Raw genomic sequence first — 18,892 nt, 5'->3', positions numbered from 1 at the left:
GGATACATTAACATCATAACTTATTGACAATAATATAAACTCATAGAATCACAGAATCATGGAATCATTTTGGTTGGCAAAAACCTTTAAGATCATCAAGTCCAACCACTAACCACAAACTGCCATGTTCACCACTAAACCATGTCCCTCAGCACCTTGTCTACGTGTCTTTTAAATATCTCCAGTGATGATGACTCCACCACCTCCCTGGGCAGCCTGTGTCAGTGTTTAACAACCCCTACAGTAAAGATTGAGACTCCCATATACATATTCTTGGCCTGTATATGAGAAGTCTTTAAATTCTAGTCTCAGCTGCTCTTGGGAGTTTAGGACGTAATTTACAGAATCTCCAAGCAGATGAATTTTTTTCTCATCTTAGATACAGCTAAGTCTTTTTTCCTCTTCTTGCGCAATATTCAGAATATTTGGGCTGACTGATTTTTCTTCTGATGCAGTTTTTTTTCTTCTGGCAAACTCTTCTGATTGTCCTTATTCGAAGATCAGCTTTCCTGTTTTTCTCAAGAGAAACTAATTTATCTTTTAGGGTGGGTAGGGTGTTTTCTTTTGTTCTAAAATTAAGTCTGACTCAGACAGGTGTGTTTTAGTATCAGGTTTGTTCACTGTAGTTTATTGAAACAGGGAGATTATTTTTGTTTTGCATAGAAATTTGGGGATCATTAGCCAAGGGATGTGGGGAATTCTTCTAGCCTCAAATTTGTCACTCTTACACACCCACACCCATGAGTCAATTATTTCAATTTGTTGTCATACAATGAATGCAAGCTCTAACAAGGTGCCAGACTGAGAACTTTGAAGTCCATAAAACAAGTTTTGCAGAGCCATCTGGAGTCCCAGTTCTCCTCCTGCACTTAGATCTTTCTGAACCACTGTGTCTTGACTACAAGATAGTCCCAGCTATACCCAGAATTTAGGTATAACTTGCCATCTCTTAGGATATTCTGTTCTTTCTCTATCCACAAGTACCCCAGTGATATGGCCTTTTTCTTCCTTAGCTCATTTGACCAGTCTCAGTTTGGCATCTATAGTATGAAACAATGTCTAATTGTAGTCCTGCCCTGTGGACTGAGTGGGCTGACTTCCTTTTCCTGCTCCAGGAACTCCCCTCCAAATTGCCCTGGAGAGCTGCTCCTGTGGGCAGTTTGCATTCTTACTGCCTGTACTCAGCCCCACTGCAGGTAAAATTGAGGAACTGGGTTTTGCAGGCTATTAGATCAGAACTTCTTACAGCTGCCAGTTTCACAGAATAATCAATTATGCAGCACAATGGCAGTGGTAGAAGAACCCAAATAAAACCAAGGCTGATACAAAAGGTAATTAAATTGGGCAGTAAGGATATATTTAGTGTGCTCACCTTTGAAAAGCTGGTAAGTGGATTCCTGTAGAGAACAGAGGCAGCTTTAAGCAAGCAGAAGGGGGCGAGGTGCCAGCGGGATGAGCGTTGCTCCATTCAGATGTGGTGCTGCGGCCAGGAGCACGGGAGGAAGGCAGGGCCTGGTGAATCCATGCTGTGAGTAATCCACCCAGGTATTACTGAGACTTGCCTGAAAAAAATTCACTTTTCATTGAAGATACTACTTCTTGAAGAAAACATGCTCCATGGCATTTTGAGTGAGGGAATTGTTGCTGAGAGAAGGGGGAGGTTTTTCTTTTTTGACAAACAGGAAAAAAAATGCAGTTTTATGAGAGGTACAAGTTCTTGTTTAGATGTAAGAAATACATTTTGCCCAGGGTCAAGGAAACAAAGCTAAGCTAAACTGTCTCTTCCCCGTTTCTAACCATATCACTCTGCAGCTGCACAATTCTCCAGAGATAAACTTGTGGATACACTAACTAGCTTTCAAACACAAAGCTTCATTCTTTGGTTTTGGCAGTGAGAAGCAGCAACACAGGCACACAGGTTGTGCTGATTCCTTTGGGATGATCTCTCCCATGAGCCTCCTGGGGGTAGGACTGGAGTAGCAGCCTTGCCTGCCTGTCACAGTGAGGTACCCTTTCCCAGCTGTGTTGCAGAGTAACTGCCTTCCAAATGGTCTTGCTTAGTCTGAGAAAATAAGGTTAAGTAAGAAAAGTATCAGTTTGCTTATTTTGTGCTCTAGGGTCTTTCAGTTAGGTACTTAGAGAATTATTTAAGTGCTGTGGCAGCTTAAACAATTAGTTGTCACAAACAAGACCTACACAACCAAGTGAAGGCTGCAAAATACACTATCTGACATACAGAAAGCTCGTGTGGATTCACTATAAAACGAGATCACAGAAAGTGGCCTGAGCAGTTGTAACCTCACCTTAAATTTCCTGTGTCTATGCACAGTTATCAAGAGAGTTGCAGTAAACAAACTTACTAGCTGCCCGTGGCCTAATCTTCATGCTACTGTGGTCGAAACTGGGAAGAAACATGAAGCTATGCATGGATACGGTTTTGATGGCACTGATTTCTATAAACATTACAGAATATGAACATCTATACCGATACTGTTGACTTTAGCCACATACAAGGTCTAGTAACAGTAAATGCTTTAATGTTGTTGGCTTTGCTCATTCCACCTTGACAAATTATGGATGATATGTTTAATTTCCCATTACTGAACCTGACTGCTCCTTAGATTACGGGAGGACTTTTATTTTCTTTTGCTGATGGAGAACTGAGGTACATTGTAGAGCTGTGCCCAAATTATATAGGAAGGTATGGCAGAGCAGGTAACTGAAATGAGCTTTAGCTGAACCCTATCTCAGTTCTTTCACGTTTTTCTTCAACTCTGCCTAATTCTTCCTCACATATCATATTCACCCAGTTTTCATTCAAGAGAGTAAAAGTTCTCTTAATGTCTCAAGGTCTGAAAGACCTAACCTTTCTTCTTTGCTTCATGAATGTATGTGGGGAAATAACAAGAGACTGTTGTCTTTAATACCAAGACTATGCTGCAGAAACCCACATTTCACAGAAGACACAAATAGTGCTTTGCCTTATATATTTGGTGGCTGAGAGGAATAAACACAAGGATGAATTGTTTCATCTAAGAAGGAGAAAGGTGGTATCAACAGGAAGAACCAGGCTTATGCTTTCCTTCTCTTTTGATGGCTGCTGTGCTCTGCCAAGCTGAGAAGCAGTGTTCATGCCCTGCAGAGACAAACTGCTCCTGAAGACAGTAAAAGCAAAATATGTCTTTTTACATTTGTATTTTTGTCTTTATAATTGGATTGGGTAGTTATCAGCATATCTTAACTGAAGCTCTCAAACACACAATCTGAGGTAGTTCTGCTTAACTTGATGCACACAGCCCCACATGCAAGGAAGCTGACATAGTAACTATGAAATACCATCTCACACTAGCGCCCCATAGGCTTCCTGCTCAGCTTCTAGTGAACTTCAAAGCTCCATAGCTGTCTGGTCTCCAGCTGTCTTACAAACAACCTCTTCACCCATGAAGAACACTGTGGGTAGGGGCAGTTGTTTCACAGGAACCCAGAATACATTGTGTTCTCAGCATAGGTTCATGCCTGACTTTACCTCTTGGGAACAGGAAGAGCCTGAGCTAGGCTGTCCTTAGAGCTGTTTGCAAGCTGTTCTTAGAAACAATGGCTGATGATTCATCGGGCCTCATTCTCATCAACAATCTCCAGGCCTGCCTTTTAACAGATCTTCCCAAAATAAAGACAGAGGACTGTACCAGATAGAATCATATATGTTTCTAGGTGGATCTACAGAAGAGCAATCTAGGTTTAAGAGTGCCTGTAGTCAAGTGATTACATATGCTTCCCCGAGGTAAAACTAGTTTAGTAGCTCTGAGGACCCTTGTTCCTGTGTTGTGCTCACATGACGTGAGCATGCTGACTCATCCATGTGTAAGGATATACAAATGCCTGCTTATAATGTGTTTTTGCAAATTTCAGTAATAAAGACAGATCTGTGAGGTTGCAATGTTTTCTATGGCAATAGAACATTGTCATTACCAATGTTCAGCTTAAAAATTGTTATAGTTTGAAAAGCTCAGTTGCTTTATTTTGTTGTTAGTAGCATAAACATCGCAAAAGGTCACTGGTTTAATGTGCATAACCTTTTAAAGTTATTTCTTTGAGTAAACATTTGCTGAAAGATATCCTGCCTGAGGGATATCTTTTGCAAATGCTTGATATTATGCTACCTAAACAAACTTTTCTTTGGTAAACCCAAGACACGACATGGGGTAGCCTTTCTAGAGGCGTGCATCCTAATGTAATGACAGCTCAAGTGATATCATAATATCTGAAAATGAAAGACCCCAGAGTAGGGAAGATTGATGGTGTTTACCTTCTGCAGTTGCTAGCAGTGAAAGGATAGTGATGACTGACAAGGACTAAGATACATTAATGAAGGAAGATTGACCTACTCATCAAAGATATGCATTGGCAGAGGTTAGATATCATGCTGGCATCTCTGGGAATAAAATCTATCTGGTGAAGGGAGCCTACATAAGCACACAGGGAAGACATCCACTCAAAACCTACAATATGAAATACACTAATATTTACCTAAAGGAGTTAGAACCATGCTTAAAAAAAACCCCAATAAAAAGTGTCTACTGTATAAAAAAAATGTCATGTGGAAAGAGGACTACATATTGGACTAAAAAGGTGAAACAAAGAGAAGTGCAAATGAACAAAGCGAACTTTCAGCTGTGGGGCTGCAGGGTATGTTTGTGGTTGTTAAAGCACCCATGACTGTGCCAGAGGAAATATCTTTCTTTCTGTTTTTTGGTTTGGTTTTTTTTTGTTTGGCTTGTTTTAATAAGCTTTAAGTAAAATTTAGTTATCCTTATTAGAGTAGTGGCTGTAAATAGTTATCATAGGGTAACACTAAAGTCCTTGAAGCAAAGAAGATTAGCAGCATTTAAGGCTGTAGTATATTATTTTTAAGCAGGAAACTTTTGCTTAAAAAACCCAAATCCTTCAAAAACTTTTTTTTCTCTCTTTCTTATTTTCTCCTTTTACATATCCGTAGATGAAGTCAGTGCTGAGTGTTTACTTATGCTGCCTGAAATACCAAAAAGACAACACAAATTTAAGCACTATACATGTTGTACTTCATGAAGGTGAGAGCTAAATGTACAGAAATGTGCCCTTTCTTGGGATGCATCGACTCACACACCTTCCTGGAAAAGACAAAAGGGCAAAGCAAAAAAAAAGAAAAACAGCCTTGAGGGAAAAAACCACCGACAACAGAAACCTGTGTTACTCTGTCACTTTCCATGTCATATGAAAATAATTTTTCCAAAATATGAAAGCATTTCATAAGAGCAGTCAGAAGCATGTTGGGGTTTTCTGCCTCTTTTTCCTTTTCAAAGCAAAGCAAAGTTCCACCCTTGCTGTCTGTTTCTGACTTTTTTTTTCTCCTCTCAGGGAAAAAAAAAAAAAAAGTTTTGAGAATTTCATTTTTCTATTCACTGCAGTCCTGGCCAAAGTAAAGCCCTCTTTTACATTGACGTCAAGATCTTTACTAAGATTAGGGTTTCATTTCTCTATTGCAGCAATTAGCTAGGGAATGTATAAAAGGCTTCAGGGAAGCAAGCTAGGACTCCAGAGAGGAAAGCACTTTGCACCATAGGCAGATAGCAAGAGACAGGGAGAGAGGAGGAAGGCAGGAATACAGAAAGGCAAAGGGGGAGGGAGACAGAGGGAGGGAGGGAGGAAGGGAGGGAGGAAGGAGCAGAAACTTTGTGTACATAAACCTTTTTTAGAAAAAGTATTGTTGCACCTGGTAGCTGGCTTAACTGACACAGCAACGACAGGTCTGCTCAGTGCTTAAATAGCTGAGAAACAATGGGATAGTGCAGGAAAGTTAACAATTAACAGTCTCAGCTTAAATTTTGTAACTGCAGGGAACTGGAAACACAGCCTCCTCTTCAACAAAATCAGGTCTCCCGGTTAAGGGAAGAAATCTTGTTAATATCTTAGTTTCTGAAAAATAAGCTGCTCTGAGTTGAATGAGTACCACGCAGTTAATGGTTTTAGCCAGCCTGCTCATATTTAACTATCTCTGCGCATTTTAAAGAGATCGGCTGAGAGAGGGCTAACGAGGCTTTTGAAATGCTTTTTACTTTACTTTTTTAAATGAGAGTACAGAGCAAGAAAGGGAGCTGAAGGCATCCAGCTGAAGAGAAGCGGCAAGGAAGATGGGTCTGCTAAGCGTGGATCTGCTGATCACGCTTCAGATCTTGCCGGTGTTTTTCTCCAATTGCCTCTTCCTTGCGCTGTATGACTCTGTGATCCTCCTGAAGCACATGGTGCTATTTCTGAGCCGGTCCAAGTCCGGGCGCGGTGAGTGGCGGAGGATGCTGACCTCGGAGGGGCTGCGCTGCGTCTGGAACAGCTTCCTCCTGGATGCCTACAAGCAGGTGGGTGCTCAGGCATGGGGACCGGCAGGTTGGGCTGGCTGAGGTGTGATGAACATCCCTGCTCTCGTCGGTGAAGGGAAAGGGACGACTCTCTGCCGTGCAGGCTATCTGCTATTCACCGTTAGGATGCATGGGAGAGGTACAAGCTGAAAGGAGCGGTGCTGTTCAGTCGGGAATAGGGATTCCCGAGATTCAGGAGCTGCTCTTGTTCTGCTCTGCCAATAACTCTGTGCAGCCATTGCCGTGTCACTGAAGTTTAGCCGTGCCTCAGTTTCCCCACCAGTATGAATAATAATCTTCATGTTTATAAAGGATTTCAAGATCGTTGTAGAAAGATAACTGTGAAATGCTCTAGATGTTTTCACAGCTGCTGTTTAATTGTTTGCCATGTGAGATCTCAGAGACTATACAGACTGCAACTTCAGATAGAGCTCTACATAGATAGATATCATCTGTGTAACATAGATAGAATTGTTTTAATTAAAGTGAAAGACAGAAAATAACCTTTTTCATTACACTGACATTTTCTGTTACTCATATGTTAATTTTTATGTCCAAGGAAGCATCCAAGTAATAGTAAAACTGGCCATTGAATGAAACAGTGAGCCTTTTTATTTCATGAAAGCAGTGACAGAGGGACATGTCAGAGATAAAAATGAACTTGACTAGCTGAGGGACAACTGCCTGGTGATTTCAGTTAATAAAGCCAATAGCAGTTGTGCAAAATGTACTTTTTAAGTTTTGTGTAAACATTACCCAGTGGTACTGCCCAGGTCTCATGAGGTAGTTACAGTTCCCTTTTATAGATTGAAGATGTGTACCCAAAAAGGTGACATTTCTTGCACAGGCCACACAGTAAGTAGAAGAACTGGATTCAGATCTCTGTGGCTTCCAAAACAATGCTTAGTCTGTTAATGTGTTGTCTGATTTACACCATCTAATTTAACATACTCCATGTGATGTCATGAGGTCATAGGGGTCTTATCCAAATGATAGCTCTGTATCTTCTGAAATATTTCTTTTTGTATCACCTTCGCCCCAGTCCCTTTTCACTCCCCCACAATGGCTTCTGCATTTGCTCTTTCCTAGAGATAGAGATGGTGGTGCTGGTGTTTGCTGGCTTAGTGGTGTAGAATACAAGCTGCTTAGCCTGAAACCTAGCCACAGGGACGTTAATTTTCAGTGAAAGACAAATATAAATAACATTAGCTTTTGCCAAATCGGTCAACCTCTTACTCCCACCCTAGGAACCATCCAGCTGGCTACCCAAATACAGTAATGCTGAATGAAGTCACTAATTCTCCTGGCCCTTCTAGTTTCTGATTTTAGTCTCTTCACAGACATTAAGTAAGTATATTTTACAGTGGCCTGTTAGATGGGCCAGTGAACACAATTGTTCCAATTTTACCGACAAGGCAGGACAGTTAACACATGACTTGGTCAAGGCTCCAATGGAAGTTGGTATCACAGCTCTGAAACAGCCAAGTTTCCAGTTCCCACATTTGCAACCCATAATGTGGCCCAGGGTCTGCAGAAGGTGTGGAGCTATAGGGAACCTTATATACATGAGATATTTTCACAGAATCATAAAACAGTTTCATTTGGAAAAGACCTTTAAGATCATCAAGTCCAACCACCAACCTCACACTGCCAAACACATTGTGCTTAAGTAACAAGAAATTATTTGAAATAAAGATGGCACATGCCTTTCTATATTTTCCAAAGTTACACTTTGTCTTTTCCTCAGTACTGTTGCTGTCAACAGTGGAAGCTAAAGGGAGAATGACTCTGCTATTTTTGGTCTTGGCAATGAAACCCATACCTTGAACTTTGGTAATTAAAACTCTCCCTTATCACCATTAGATGACATAGGTTGCTCAGGCCAACCAGGCTTTAAGGTCCCTTGAATGAATTCTGGGCCTCAATGAGCTCAGCAGAAAAATGCATATAAATATAACTAAATTTTATCACCTTGTTCCAAAATGGGGAATAAAAATCTATTCATGTCAGCTGTCTTTAAGATTAATCTAATTGACCAACTATTCATGCAAAGCCATAAGGACACTGGAAACCCTTGATTGTCACAGAAAGATAAGTGTAGAAATCAAATTATAGAGAAACACAATAAACAGAAAAGCAATATTAGGAAAAGAGTCATCACCTCACCAGTAGAGAAGAATTTTCTGCTGTTTCTGTAAGGAAGAGAAAGAAGAAAAAAAATTTTCTTCTGGAAAACTGTGTTGGTAGAGTTGAAAAAACAGAAATATGCACTGCTTTGTGACATGGTTAAGAACCAGGAGAAATAGTGAAATATATTAAAGGCTGTCCCATGAAGCATCTGTTCCCTCATATTACTATTTTTTTGAATCCTGAATAGGACCACCCAGTTGTGATATCTTAATCTTAGTCAGTTACTGAAAATAGGAAATAAAAATGTTATGGAATGAGCGTACTAAACAGCAAGGCCAAATGCAGTCGATATCATAACTGTGATTATTTTCATTGCTCCATTTCCTACCTGAAGTCAGGTATTAGCAAAGTACTTAAGCAAGTGCTTAAGCTCATTCTGTTCAGGAGATTTATGAGATAATCATAACTTTTCAGCTAGAATGGCAGAATTGTAGATAGCTGAAATAAACCAAAGCTAGACTGCCAGTTAGCAGAAGATTGCATTAAAGCGGTAACTATGCTTGGGTTTACTATGTTGTGTGGCTTATACAGAACTCTTCCTGAGTACATTTCATAACATTTTCCACAAAAGCACTTGATGTAAAATTTCCCTTCAGAGAAAAATTGATTGGAAGCCATTCTAGAAACACTCTGTGGGTATATACTAGAAAGGAGCTCTGCCTGGAAAGGACACAGTGTGTTCTACAACCAAGTTATTTGTTTTGAGAGTAATCTTGAGATGATCTTTGAATCTTTATAGTATATTTGAAAAGAACTATTCTGATTCATTTTCCCTTCTAGAAAAACTTCTCAATATCTTAACCAAATTTGAACTTGATTTTGCTCTGCTTTTTTGCTGTTATTAAATATTACTACACATGAATTTTGGGTTAAAGCAATTATTTCATTGGCAAGATTACCTATCAACATTTGAGTGTTTTAGCATCCTCAGTGGGGAAGCAACACAGTGTGTTGCATTGCATATTGAGTATATTCAGTATTCTTTTTTATTGAAACATTCTGCATTACTTGTTTTCTCCACATTTATAGTCCCACTGGAATGAAAACGATTAATATATTATTTATTTTCTTTTTCTTATGTAAATGTTATCAGTTATTAAGAGGAGACTTTTTTGGAAAGTGTTAGTGTGCCTTCTCCACAACTTATATAGGCCATCTGTACAAATGCCAGTGAGGCATTTCTTTTAGCCCATGGCATGTTTACTGGATGTGTCACATATCTTACACAAATTCAGAAAAAAGATAGAGAAGTTTTGAAAAAACATTGTATTTACTTTTAAAAGTATTTTTATTTGCTAAGTTCCATGCTTTATTTAGTACTGGATGAGTCAGCTTCCTAAGATTCCAAAGGTGAGAAACGGTTGTCTTTAAATTCTTTTAAAATGAGTATAAAAAAAGGTTGCACCCATTAGCAGTGCCCAGTGCTGAAGCCTCATACTGAGAACTTTTCCAGCGCCAGATACAAGCTTTGTGTTTCAGAAGTGTAGAGCTACCATTCCTGGTCTCCAGTAGAGAGCTGTCAGGTTATCCTAGAGACAGTCCTCCTTCTTCTCCACCTCAGTAGAAGGTTAGTTAGTGGGAAAACCTTAGTGGCATCTCTGTGAAGCAGCCAAATGCTTAGACATGCCATGTTCACCTGTGGGGGTAACCTATATGTGTGCATATATGTGCATGTGTGTAAATACACATTACAGCCCTCAGAAGGATGCTGGTATTTCAGCAGTGGATGTGGATGAGTGTGTATATGTACTTGTGCAGCTTTTTACTCTCTTCAGAACGGGCCAGCAGCAAGCTCTGGCATGATAGACCTAGCACAAAGGGAACAGTTGGCACAGGATCCCACTCTGGGTATCCCACTCTCGTGGGCCCAGCTCTGGATGTAGCAGCAAGTAGATTGGTTCAGTAAACACTCAGTAGGGTTTTCCTGAGATTTCAGGGAGGTGCAAATGCCTGATAGATATATCATTTAGTCCTAAAATAAATGAGCATGCAAAGCAAGGCAGCACCAAAAAGGTCCTGTTAAGTGCATGCTGCACAGCATTATCACAAAGCTATATATGAAATTAATACAATGGCATGATCTTTTACCTGCTGTTTGGCTGTGCAGTCTTTGCTATTTGGGCAAATCTTTTACAGGTTTAAACAATGCCACAACCTTGATACTTAATATTTGTATTTATTTTTTCTGGCAAGGTAAGGAAATGTCCTTTCTGCATTTGAGAGTGATAAAGGTAATTTGTGAAAGAGAACATGTTGTATAGTTTCAGGGTTTAGAACTAAACTTTGGTATTAGAAATCTTGTATTGGTTTTACAAAGTTCAGCCCTAGCAGAATTGTTTTCATCGACATTTGCAAATGAAAACAATCTTGAAAGAAGTGAGAAAAACAAAACAAAACCACAATTAAAATGTTTCCTGCAGTGTTTGGAACATAAATTCAACAGGATTTGGACTTGTCATTGCCATTATTATTAAGCATTGTTGTTTTTACTAATATATAATCATGTTTGTTACAGCAGTGTTTGAGGACCAACCTAGACCAGGGATCCAGTGTACCAGGCAGTGTCTTAAACAAAAGGAGCAGAATGTTTGTCTCATGGAGTTCACAGTTCAAACATTCAAGACAGAAAAAGGGTAGGAAAAAGAACATGACTCCTTTCCTACATGGGGTTTCATCCTACCCATTTCCTTTTGCAGATCTAACTTCATTTCCACATTACATCTTTGCAGTCTTCCATTTTCATCTTTATGTATGAAAAACTGACTGAAGGGACTACTTGCTTTTTTGTCAAACCTTTGTAAAAAGCTGTTTCAGCTGTGCTAGGCACAGAAAATTAGTTAACAGGCACCATCTAAAAAAGTATCATACCTGATCCTTGCACTCAGCTCCGCCTCTCCAGCACAACCACTACTGTGCATTCATATGGTGCTAAAGTTGAACTAAAAAAACCTAAAAGTCATCCAGATTGACTTAAAATGTGCTCCAGGTGCTAAAAAAATCTGGTGAAGGCCTCTGTCAGCTATAGGTAGCGTCTATAAGGGCAACCAGTGACTCAGAGGCCACGATGTCATAGGCCATGCTCCTATCGAGGGAAACACAAGCACTTTAGGAGTTTTCTGTAGGCTTCCTCATCAAAGGAACTAAAATCTATTTTCTTTTATAGGAGTGCAAGGCAAAAGGCTCCTTTATGCTTTCTCTTTACTATGCATGCTTATTTGTGAGACTAGAAGTTTTTAAATGAGAGCAGCATTTGAGTAGTTATTTTTTAACTGGACTGTGCCCTTTTAATTTGTCTTCCACTTTCCTACCTCAGCTTCACACATCTGTACCTAAATAAAAGACCCAGGACTCTAGGAGAACTTGAGTCAGTTCCAGTCTCTGTCCTTCAACTCAAGCAATAAAGTTTCTTAAAGCAAGCTGCTGCCTCACCATGACAAATGAAGGCTCTTACTCCTGTAAGACTCCCTCTGGACAAGGGTCCCCTGTATTTTTAATCCACTGCACAACTCTGGATCATATAAATGAAGAAAACAAAAGGAATAATTTATTTAATTCTCCATCCAGAGTCTGACTGTGATTCAGATGAAGCACTGAGAAATTCTGGTTGTTCAGAGGCTATATTTTGCTGAATAGGATCAAATGAAAGCAGAGAATATGAAAAGAAGCAAAACCCACCAGGGATCCAGTTCATTATCGATCACTGGACTCCAGTCCTGAACACAGCATGTCCATATTTAAATGGCTAATATCACAGACTGCTAATTGTCTGGCAACACCTATTTTCTTTAGGGGGTCGACACAGCCTGATGAGTCTGCCAAAGTGTTTGAAAATCCCTTATGCAGGGAATGAAAGCTGTATTCCAGTGCACAGGATCCCAGGACAGTTATGCTAAAGCTGATAAAAGCAAAATAAGGCAAAAGAAAAGGTAAATGAGGAGGTAATGTTGTGTCCATGGGGCTTTTCCTAGTCCTCATTGAGAATGTACCACAAAGTTAGCACTATGTGCTATTTCTAGCCTGTAGTTTATGAATAGGGCTTTCTTTCCTGCTTCTAAATCTCCTTCATTTTGCAGCTTGTGTGCTAAAGCATCAGTAACCTTATTCCCTTTTTGAGTATGCGGGCTCAAAGGAGACTCAGAACCAAAGCTGTCAAGAAAACACAAAATTTGCATGAATGATGCAAGGCACTGCATTGGTGTCAGGCTGGTTCTTGCTCTTGCTGATGGCCAGGCTTGCGCTCGGATTTGATTGGCCTGCCTTGTGTGTCCCATACAGGCCATGTGGGAAGGGGTGCCTGCGTGCTGCCTAGCTTCCACCTCTTTCAGAAGGCTGGCACACAATAACCAAATATTCACGCACGTAAGTACGTGACTATAGAAATGCTGGATTGCGTGTGAGGGGACTTCTGCTAGTTTGTTTCTCAGAATTTATATTTTGCTGGCCTTTGTGTAAGATTTCAAAAGCGGTTTGGATGAATACATGGGGGTTTTTGTTTGTTTTCTCATTGCGTTGATTTTCTTTTCCAAGAGCTATTTTTTCTTTCAATAAATAACAACAAAGAAGACAGCCATGGCCTACAATGCAGATGATCAGCAAGGATGATATTGTCATCCTGTGTCAATCAGTTCCCGAGCCTGGTGAAAGAACAAGTCCCTTTGGGAACGTCAGTGCTTCGTCAAGACTAATTAGTGGAGATGCCACTGCTTATGTTTAAGCATTAACGACTGGGCAGGGCTGCTTTTTGGAGTGCCTGACATTGGCATGGAACAAGGCACCAACCTAATTACTCCTCTGCAAGAGCAGAAAATGTCTCGTGAATGCTTGCTTGGCAAGGATATCTCATTAAGGGGGAAAAAACCCCAACACAAGCACTCCTAGGAACAAAATTTAAAATGATAGGTAACCTGCGGCCATGAGACATGCTTCATGGCTGTGGGAAATAAAAACAAACTGCTATAAGGTGGCATAGGGCATATTTGTACTTTATTTCCTGAATCCAACAATTTTTGGAGGCAAAAAGGAGTATGAGAGACAGAAAGCAAACTTGTGTTGTTGGAGAATGGTGAAATATGTCGCCACCCTTGTTACTGATGTTAAATAATACTTGAAAGGCATCCCCATACTGGTGTGCGATGGGAACTGTTTTGTTAGTCTATTCCTTTAGGGTTTATTAACTCACCTAGGAAAAGAAGCATTTGGTAGACCTGAGTGAAGAGTTGGTAATGAGGACCTTACAACATGTAGGGTCTCTTTCTGTTTAAACACGGTCAAGAAGCAGGCTGTGGTTTCCCAATTCAAGAGTGCTCATAAGAGCATTAGAGTTTTGTTATAATAAAACTGGAAGAACTGAGAGGAAGAACTGCTCAGATGTGTCTTGTCTCCTGAGCAGTTCTGTTCATTGCCGAGTTGTAGTTGCTTCTACCCTTTTTACCTTCATTTTTTTTTCTCCTGTGAAGAATGCCAGCAAATATTAGAAATTCAAAGTGTGTTGTTAAATTGTGATTTATGAGATAAATCACATGTTACTACTTCTTTTCTTTGACTGCATGAGCACACACTCCTAAATACTGAGGTCCATTATTCATCCAGGGAGTGGGTGCAGCACAGACATTTAACTTGCTCATCATGCTTTGCCCAAAAGGTGCTTTTTGAGTGAGCTAGCTATGAAAAGACATTTGCTAGGTAGTGGAATAACAGTTAAGCTTTCTAGGTAAAAAGGTATCTAGTGTTTGTGCAGACATGCAGATGTGTTTCTTGAGATGTGCCCTTCTTTGGTAGTTACCAATTTATCACAAAACACTGAGTTCTGTAGCTGATTATATGGGTGTCACATGATCTTGACCTATGTATTTCATTGCTCAGATCTGGCCCTTTACCTTTCTCACTCTTGCTTTGCCTATCTTACTGCACAGAATGGCAGAGACATGAGGTGTTCAACATCTGCACAGAAGACTGCATACTACCTGCTAAGGTGTAGGTGGCCTGTAGCAACACTTCTAAAATGCTGCAACATGTTTAATGCTGTTACTTAAATGCTGCAGCCTGAGTCTGTGAGCCTACCTCTCCCTAGAAAGATTTTTCAAAAACTAGCATATAGGTCTTTTCCTTCCTTGAGTCCAAGGGACAGCACATTCACGCAGCAGGTCCTAGGCGATTTCAAACCTCGATTGCTTTCAAAGGCAAACGAACATGAGAACATGAGGCTTTTTTTTTTCAACTATTACCAGGCCTCTAGCAGCTGGTAATGCTGCAGATGCAGATTTACAGGGAGGGGGCCACAAGAGGTGGTGCTTTCCTGGGACATCACTTGCTTCTCTTGCCTATGGTGCAGCTGCAGCTGTACATCTCTGGTCCCGGTGATTACCATGTGCTTGCTTGGGGCTCAGGCAATTTTTCTGTGGCTTTTTTCATTGCTGATCTCCAAGGGAGTGGCAGCACAGTTGTATCTCAATTTACCTCATAGAAAATAGTAAAAATCTTATTTCTGTAGTGTGGCAACATGCTGTTAGACCTTATGTAGCTGTAAAGTCTGGCAACTTGAAAGGCAGTGTCTTACAAATTTAGTTCTGGTTAGACTCTTGCTTCTATTGCTATTTTTATGAACTAATGCTGAGTTGTGGATAACTGTAGATTTGTTCAAGGAAGTTAGGTCTCTCAGGGAGAAATGGAGGATCCCGTATCTACAATATACTTGCCTCTAGATCTATGTGCAGCAGCAATCACATCAGTTAAATACTTGGCTATTTGACTCAGTTTTGAACTGTTTCTTTCTCAGCAGGATACTCTAAAATGTATTGTAGAATAGAATTGTGACAAAAATTGTTATACAGTCTTCATTCTGCATTAACTTCTGTTGACTTCAGCTGGAGTGTAGCTTCAGAGATAATAAAATAAAATGTAGAAGGCTTCAGAATTTGGCCCTATATATTTCCTTCAAAGCCACATTTTTGAACATAACCAAATAGGAGACAGAGAAAGAGTCGGGGAAATACAAAAGGATAATTGCATTGTTGTACTAAAACTTGATGTTAAAGGTTGATACATATGAATTGCCATGGCAGAGCTCATTAAAAAAACTAATTGTCTTATGCAATACTATTTTGTGGTTCTATAGTAGTCATCAGCTAAGGATCTTGGAGCCCTCTGCAGGCTCCACCTTATTCTGGCAGTCCCTTCTATTGTGTCTTCTTTAGGCAGGGAAATAGAAACGGTCAGGCAAAATGACTTTTCTGCAGTTATCACAGAATGGTAGGGTTTGGAAGGGACCTTTAGAGATCATCTAGTCCAACCCCCCTGCAGAAGCAGGTTCGCCTAGATCAGGCTGCACAGGAACGCGTCCAGGCAGGTCTTGAAAATCTCCAAGGAAGGAGACTCCACACTATCCCTGGGCAGCCTGTGCCAGGGCTCCCTCATCTGAACAGTGAAGTAGTTTTTCTTTATGTTTAAATGGAAATTTTTGTGTTCCAGATTCACCCATTACCCCTTGTCCTGTTGCTAGATACCATCAAAAAAAAGGGATGCCCCAACCTCCTGACACCCACCCTTTAGATATTTGTAAATATTAATGACATCCCCCCTCAGTCTCCACTTCTCCAGACTAAACAGCCCCAGTTCCTGCAGCCTTTCCTCATAAGGAAGACCTATTGGGTCTGAGTTAGATCTGGGGTTAGAGCTGAGAATAGGTTTTTTTCCCTGCATCCTACTTGAACTATCATATAAACTTTTCCCTTTTCCTGTTGTGTTTTCCCCCAGTCATTTTCTAGAGAAACATTGCAGTAGAAGGAAATATATCAATCACTGATGAAAGTAGTGTAAACTTGTTAGAGAACCCTTTGGAGAGCAGAGTCTTGGATGATCCACCGTCAAAACAGAACTATATGTTGAGAATTCATCATGAAAGAGCTCTCTCAACATTCTGAGTATTTTCAGTCTTGAACTGCAGGATGGAAGCGGATATACACATATGAAATCTGCAAACCTCTCAAAATTTAGAGGCACTGCATGTGTTGTGATGATCAGAAATGCAATGCAGATTGATTTTGGAGAACTGGAAAAATGGTTTGAAATGTAGGATGCAGTTCAATGGGGCCAAGTGGAAAGCACTACATTCAGGCTGGTTTGATGAAGCACCCAAATCCATGATGGGAAGCAACTAGAAAGGCAGAAAAGTAATGTAGGCATTATGACTGCATTAGCTAACCCCTAGTCAATGCTCCACTGTTTTTCCAAGGCAATTCTGATGTTTCATGAAAAGCAAGCATCTGGAATGTATAAACAGGTGTAGACTGTGAGTTACATGAAGTAATTTTCTGGTTATTCTTAGAATGATCAAAAAAATCTTTTGAACACTGCTCTTCAAGGAACATGTAACCAAGAGGAAAGAACTCAGGAATGACAATGAAAAAAAAATAGTGTTTAGAAAATATGGCTCACGATGAAAAGTTAGAAGAAATTGGAGGTAGTCTATCTGAAAGCAAGTAAGAGTCTGCAAGTGCATAAGGGTGGACAGGAAAAGGTGGATCTCAGAACAAATTTTCTAACACTAATCAAGTGATGTACCTGTCAGGAATACCACATTTCCCTGCACTGTGAGTGGAGGTGTTACTTTTGATTATTTGCTATATTGTCATGCTGGTGCCCATGCAGGTATTTAAGTGCACTCTTTGAGCAGGTGACTGTTTGAAGGGAATAGTCGTAAGGATACTGGGACAAGCAAGTCACACTAACTTGCTATGTTTTAATTTTTTTGCCATCAGGTCAAACTGGGAGGCGAAGCTCCAAACTCCAGTGTAATCCACATAGCCAAGAGCAGTGATGGCAGCAGTAGCAGTTGGAAGAGTGCCAGTGGCAAATGTGGAACAAAATGCCACCTTCTGGATTTTGCCAACTCTGAGCGGCCACTGGTGGTCAACTTTGGTTCAGCTACCTGACCACCGTTCACCAGCCAGCTGTCAGCCTTCAGCAAGCTGGTGGAAGAGTTCTCTGGTGTGGCTGACTTTCTGTTGGTCTACATCGATGAGGCTCACCCGTCAGATGGCTGGGCTGCCCCTGGAATCTCTCCCTCTTCATTTGAAGTTAAGAAACACAGGAACCAGGAAGACCGATGTGCAGCTGCTTACCAGCTCCTGGAGCGATTTTCTTTGCCACCTCAGTGCCAAGTGGTGGCTGACTGTATGGACAATAATGCCAATGTGGCCTACGGAGTTTCATTTGAGCGAGTATGCATTGTGCAGAGACAAAAAATTGCCTACTTGGGAGGCAAGGGCCCCTTCTTCTACAATCTGCAAGAGGTTCGGCTTTGGCTGGAGCAAAACTTCAGCAAAAGATGAAGACCATTCTTTACAGAAGCTGTCGACAGATACATCCCTTTAAGGTGATGTAAAAGGGGAAAAAAGGAAAGATGTGCTGATTTGAGTAAGGCCTTTCAGATGATTGCAGGAGAACACGTTTGATGACAAAGTCAAATGAATGCTAACTAGGAGAAGAAAATAAGCAAAAAACTAACTCCATAGAAACGTTGTATGAAAAAAATCCCTCCTGCACTTGCTATAGGACAGAAGAGGTGAAGAGGCTTCTGTGAAAAGGTGCTGCTGTCAAGCAGGAAGAGTGGTGAGATAAGACCTGTTTCCCACGAGCCCTCCTTTTGAAGTGTTGGCCCTGAGGTGAGCCAAAAGCCTTGCTGTTTGGAAGGCAGTCCATGGAAAGGCAATGTTGTGCATTTTGTCAACAATGCTTCTTTACCCTCTTGTGGCCAATGCAAGTGAGCTGGGAGGTGCCAGGGTGCTTGCAATTCCTTTGCATAGAAATGCATCTGATTGTGACAGTTGTCCCCTCTCCTAGAGATTCTTTTGTCCAGAGACTACAGGAACCAACATGCAATGCATTGTGCACGCAGACTGGCCACTCAGCTCAAGATGAAACATTGTATGTTGGTATTTCAGCTCCCTATGGATGCCTCTGCACATCTATATGTTTGTATCCAGTATGCAGGCCTGTGCCTGCTGAGAAAGATATTAAAGTCTATCGAGTTGGACCAAAAAGAAAAAGGTGACCAAATAAGCCCATTACAATTTGAGAACTAAAAAACCTGACCCATTTGTAACAAAATAGCAAGAACCATCTAGAGCATGAGTCTCGAGACAAAACTCCGCTGATGACAACCAACCCTTGGTTCCTAGAGTCAACAACACACATTTATAAATATTCTCTAGATCTCTGTTTCTTTACCTGCCTCGATCTGTTTCTGTCTAGCAACTGGCTTAAAGTTTATTGCATTTTTAGATTTTTTAAAAAAATAACTTATTTCTCTCTTT

General features: G+C 40.6%; 1 protein-coding gene across 1 annotated transcript; it reads left to right on the top strand.

The window, feature by feature from the left end:
* Positions 1–5,585: 5,585 nt before the first annotated feature.
* DIO2 (iodothyronine deiodinase 2) lies at positions 5,586–17,908 on the top strand. Its single transcript, XM_010197474.2, has 2 exons — positions 5,586–6,389; positions 17,336–17,908. Exons 1-2 carry the CDS (start codon positions 6,168–6,170, stop codon positions 17,906–17,908), a joined length of 795 nt encoding a protein of 264 aa, XP_010195776.2. The 5' UTR covers positions 5,586–6,167.
* The last annotated feature ends 984 nt before the right edge of the window (positions 17,909–18,892 follow it).

This window comes from Colius striatus, chromosome 6, assembly GCF_028858725.1.
Source record: "Colius striatus isolate bColStr4 chromosome 6, bColStr4.1.hap1, whole genome shotgun sequence".
In the NCBI taxonomy this organism is placed as follows: domain Eukaryota; kingdom Metazoa; phylum Chordata; class Aves; order Coliiformes; family Coliidae; genus Colius; species Colius striatus.
Note: the sequence above shows the minus strand (reverse complement) of the source record. Positions and strands in the feature narration are given on the sequence as shown.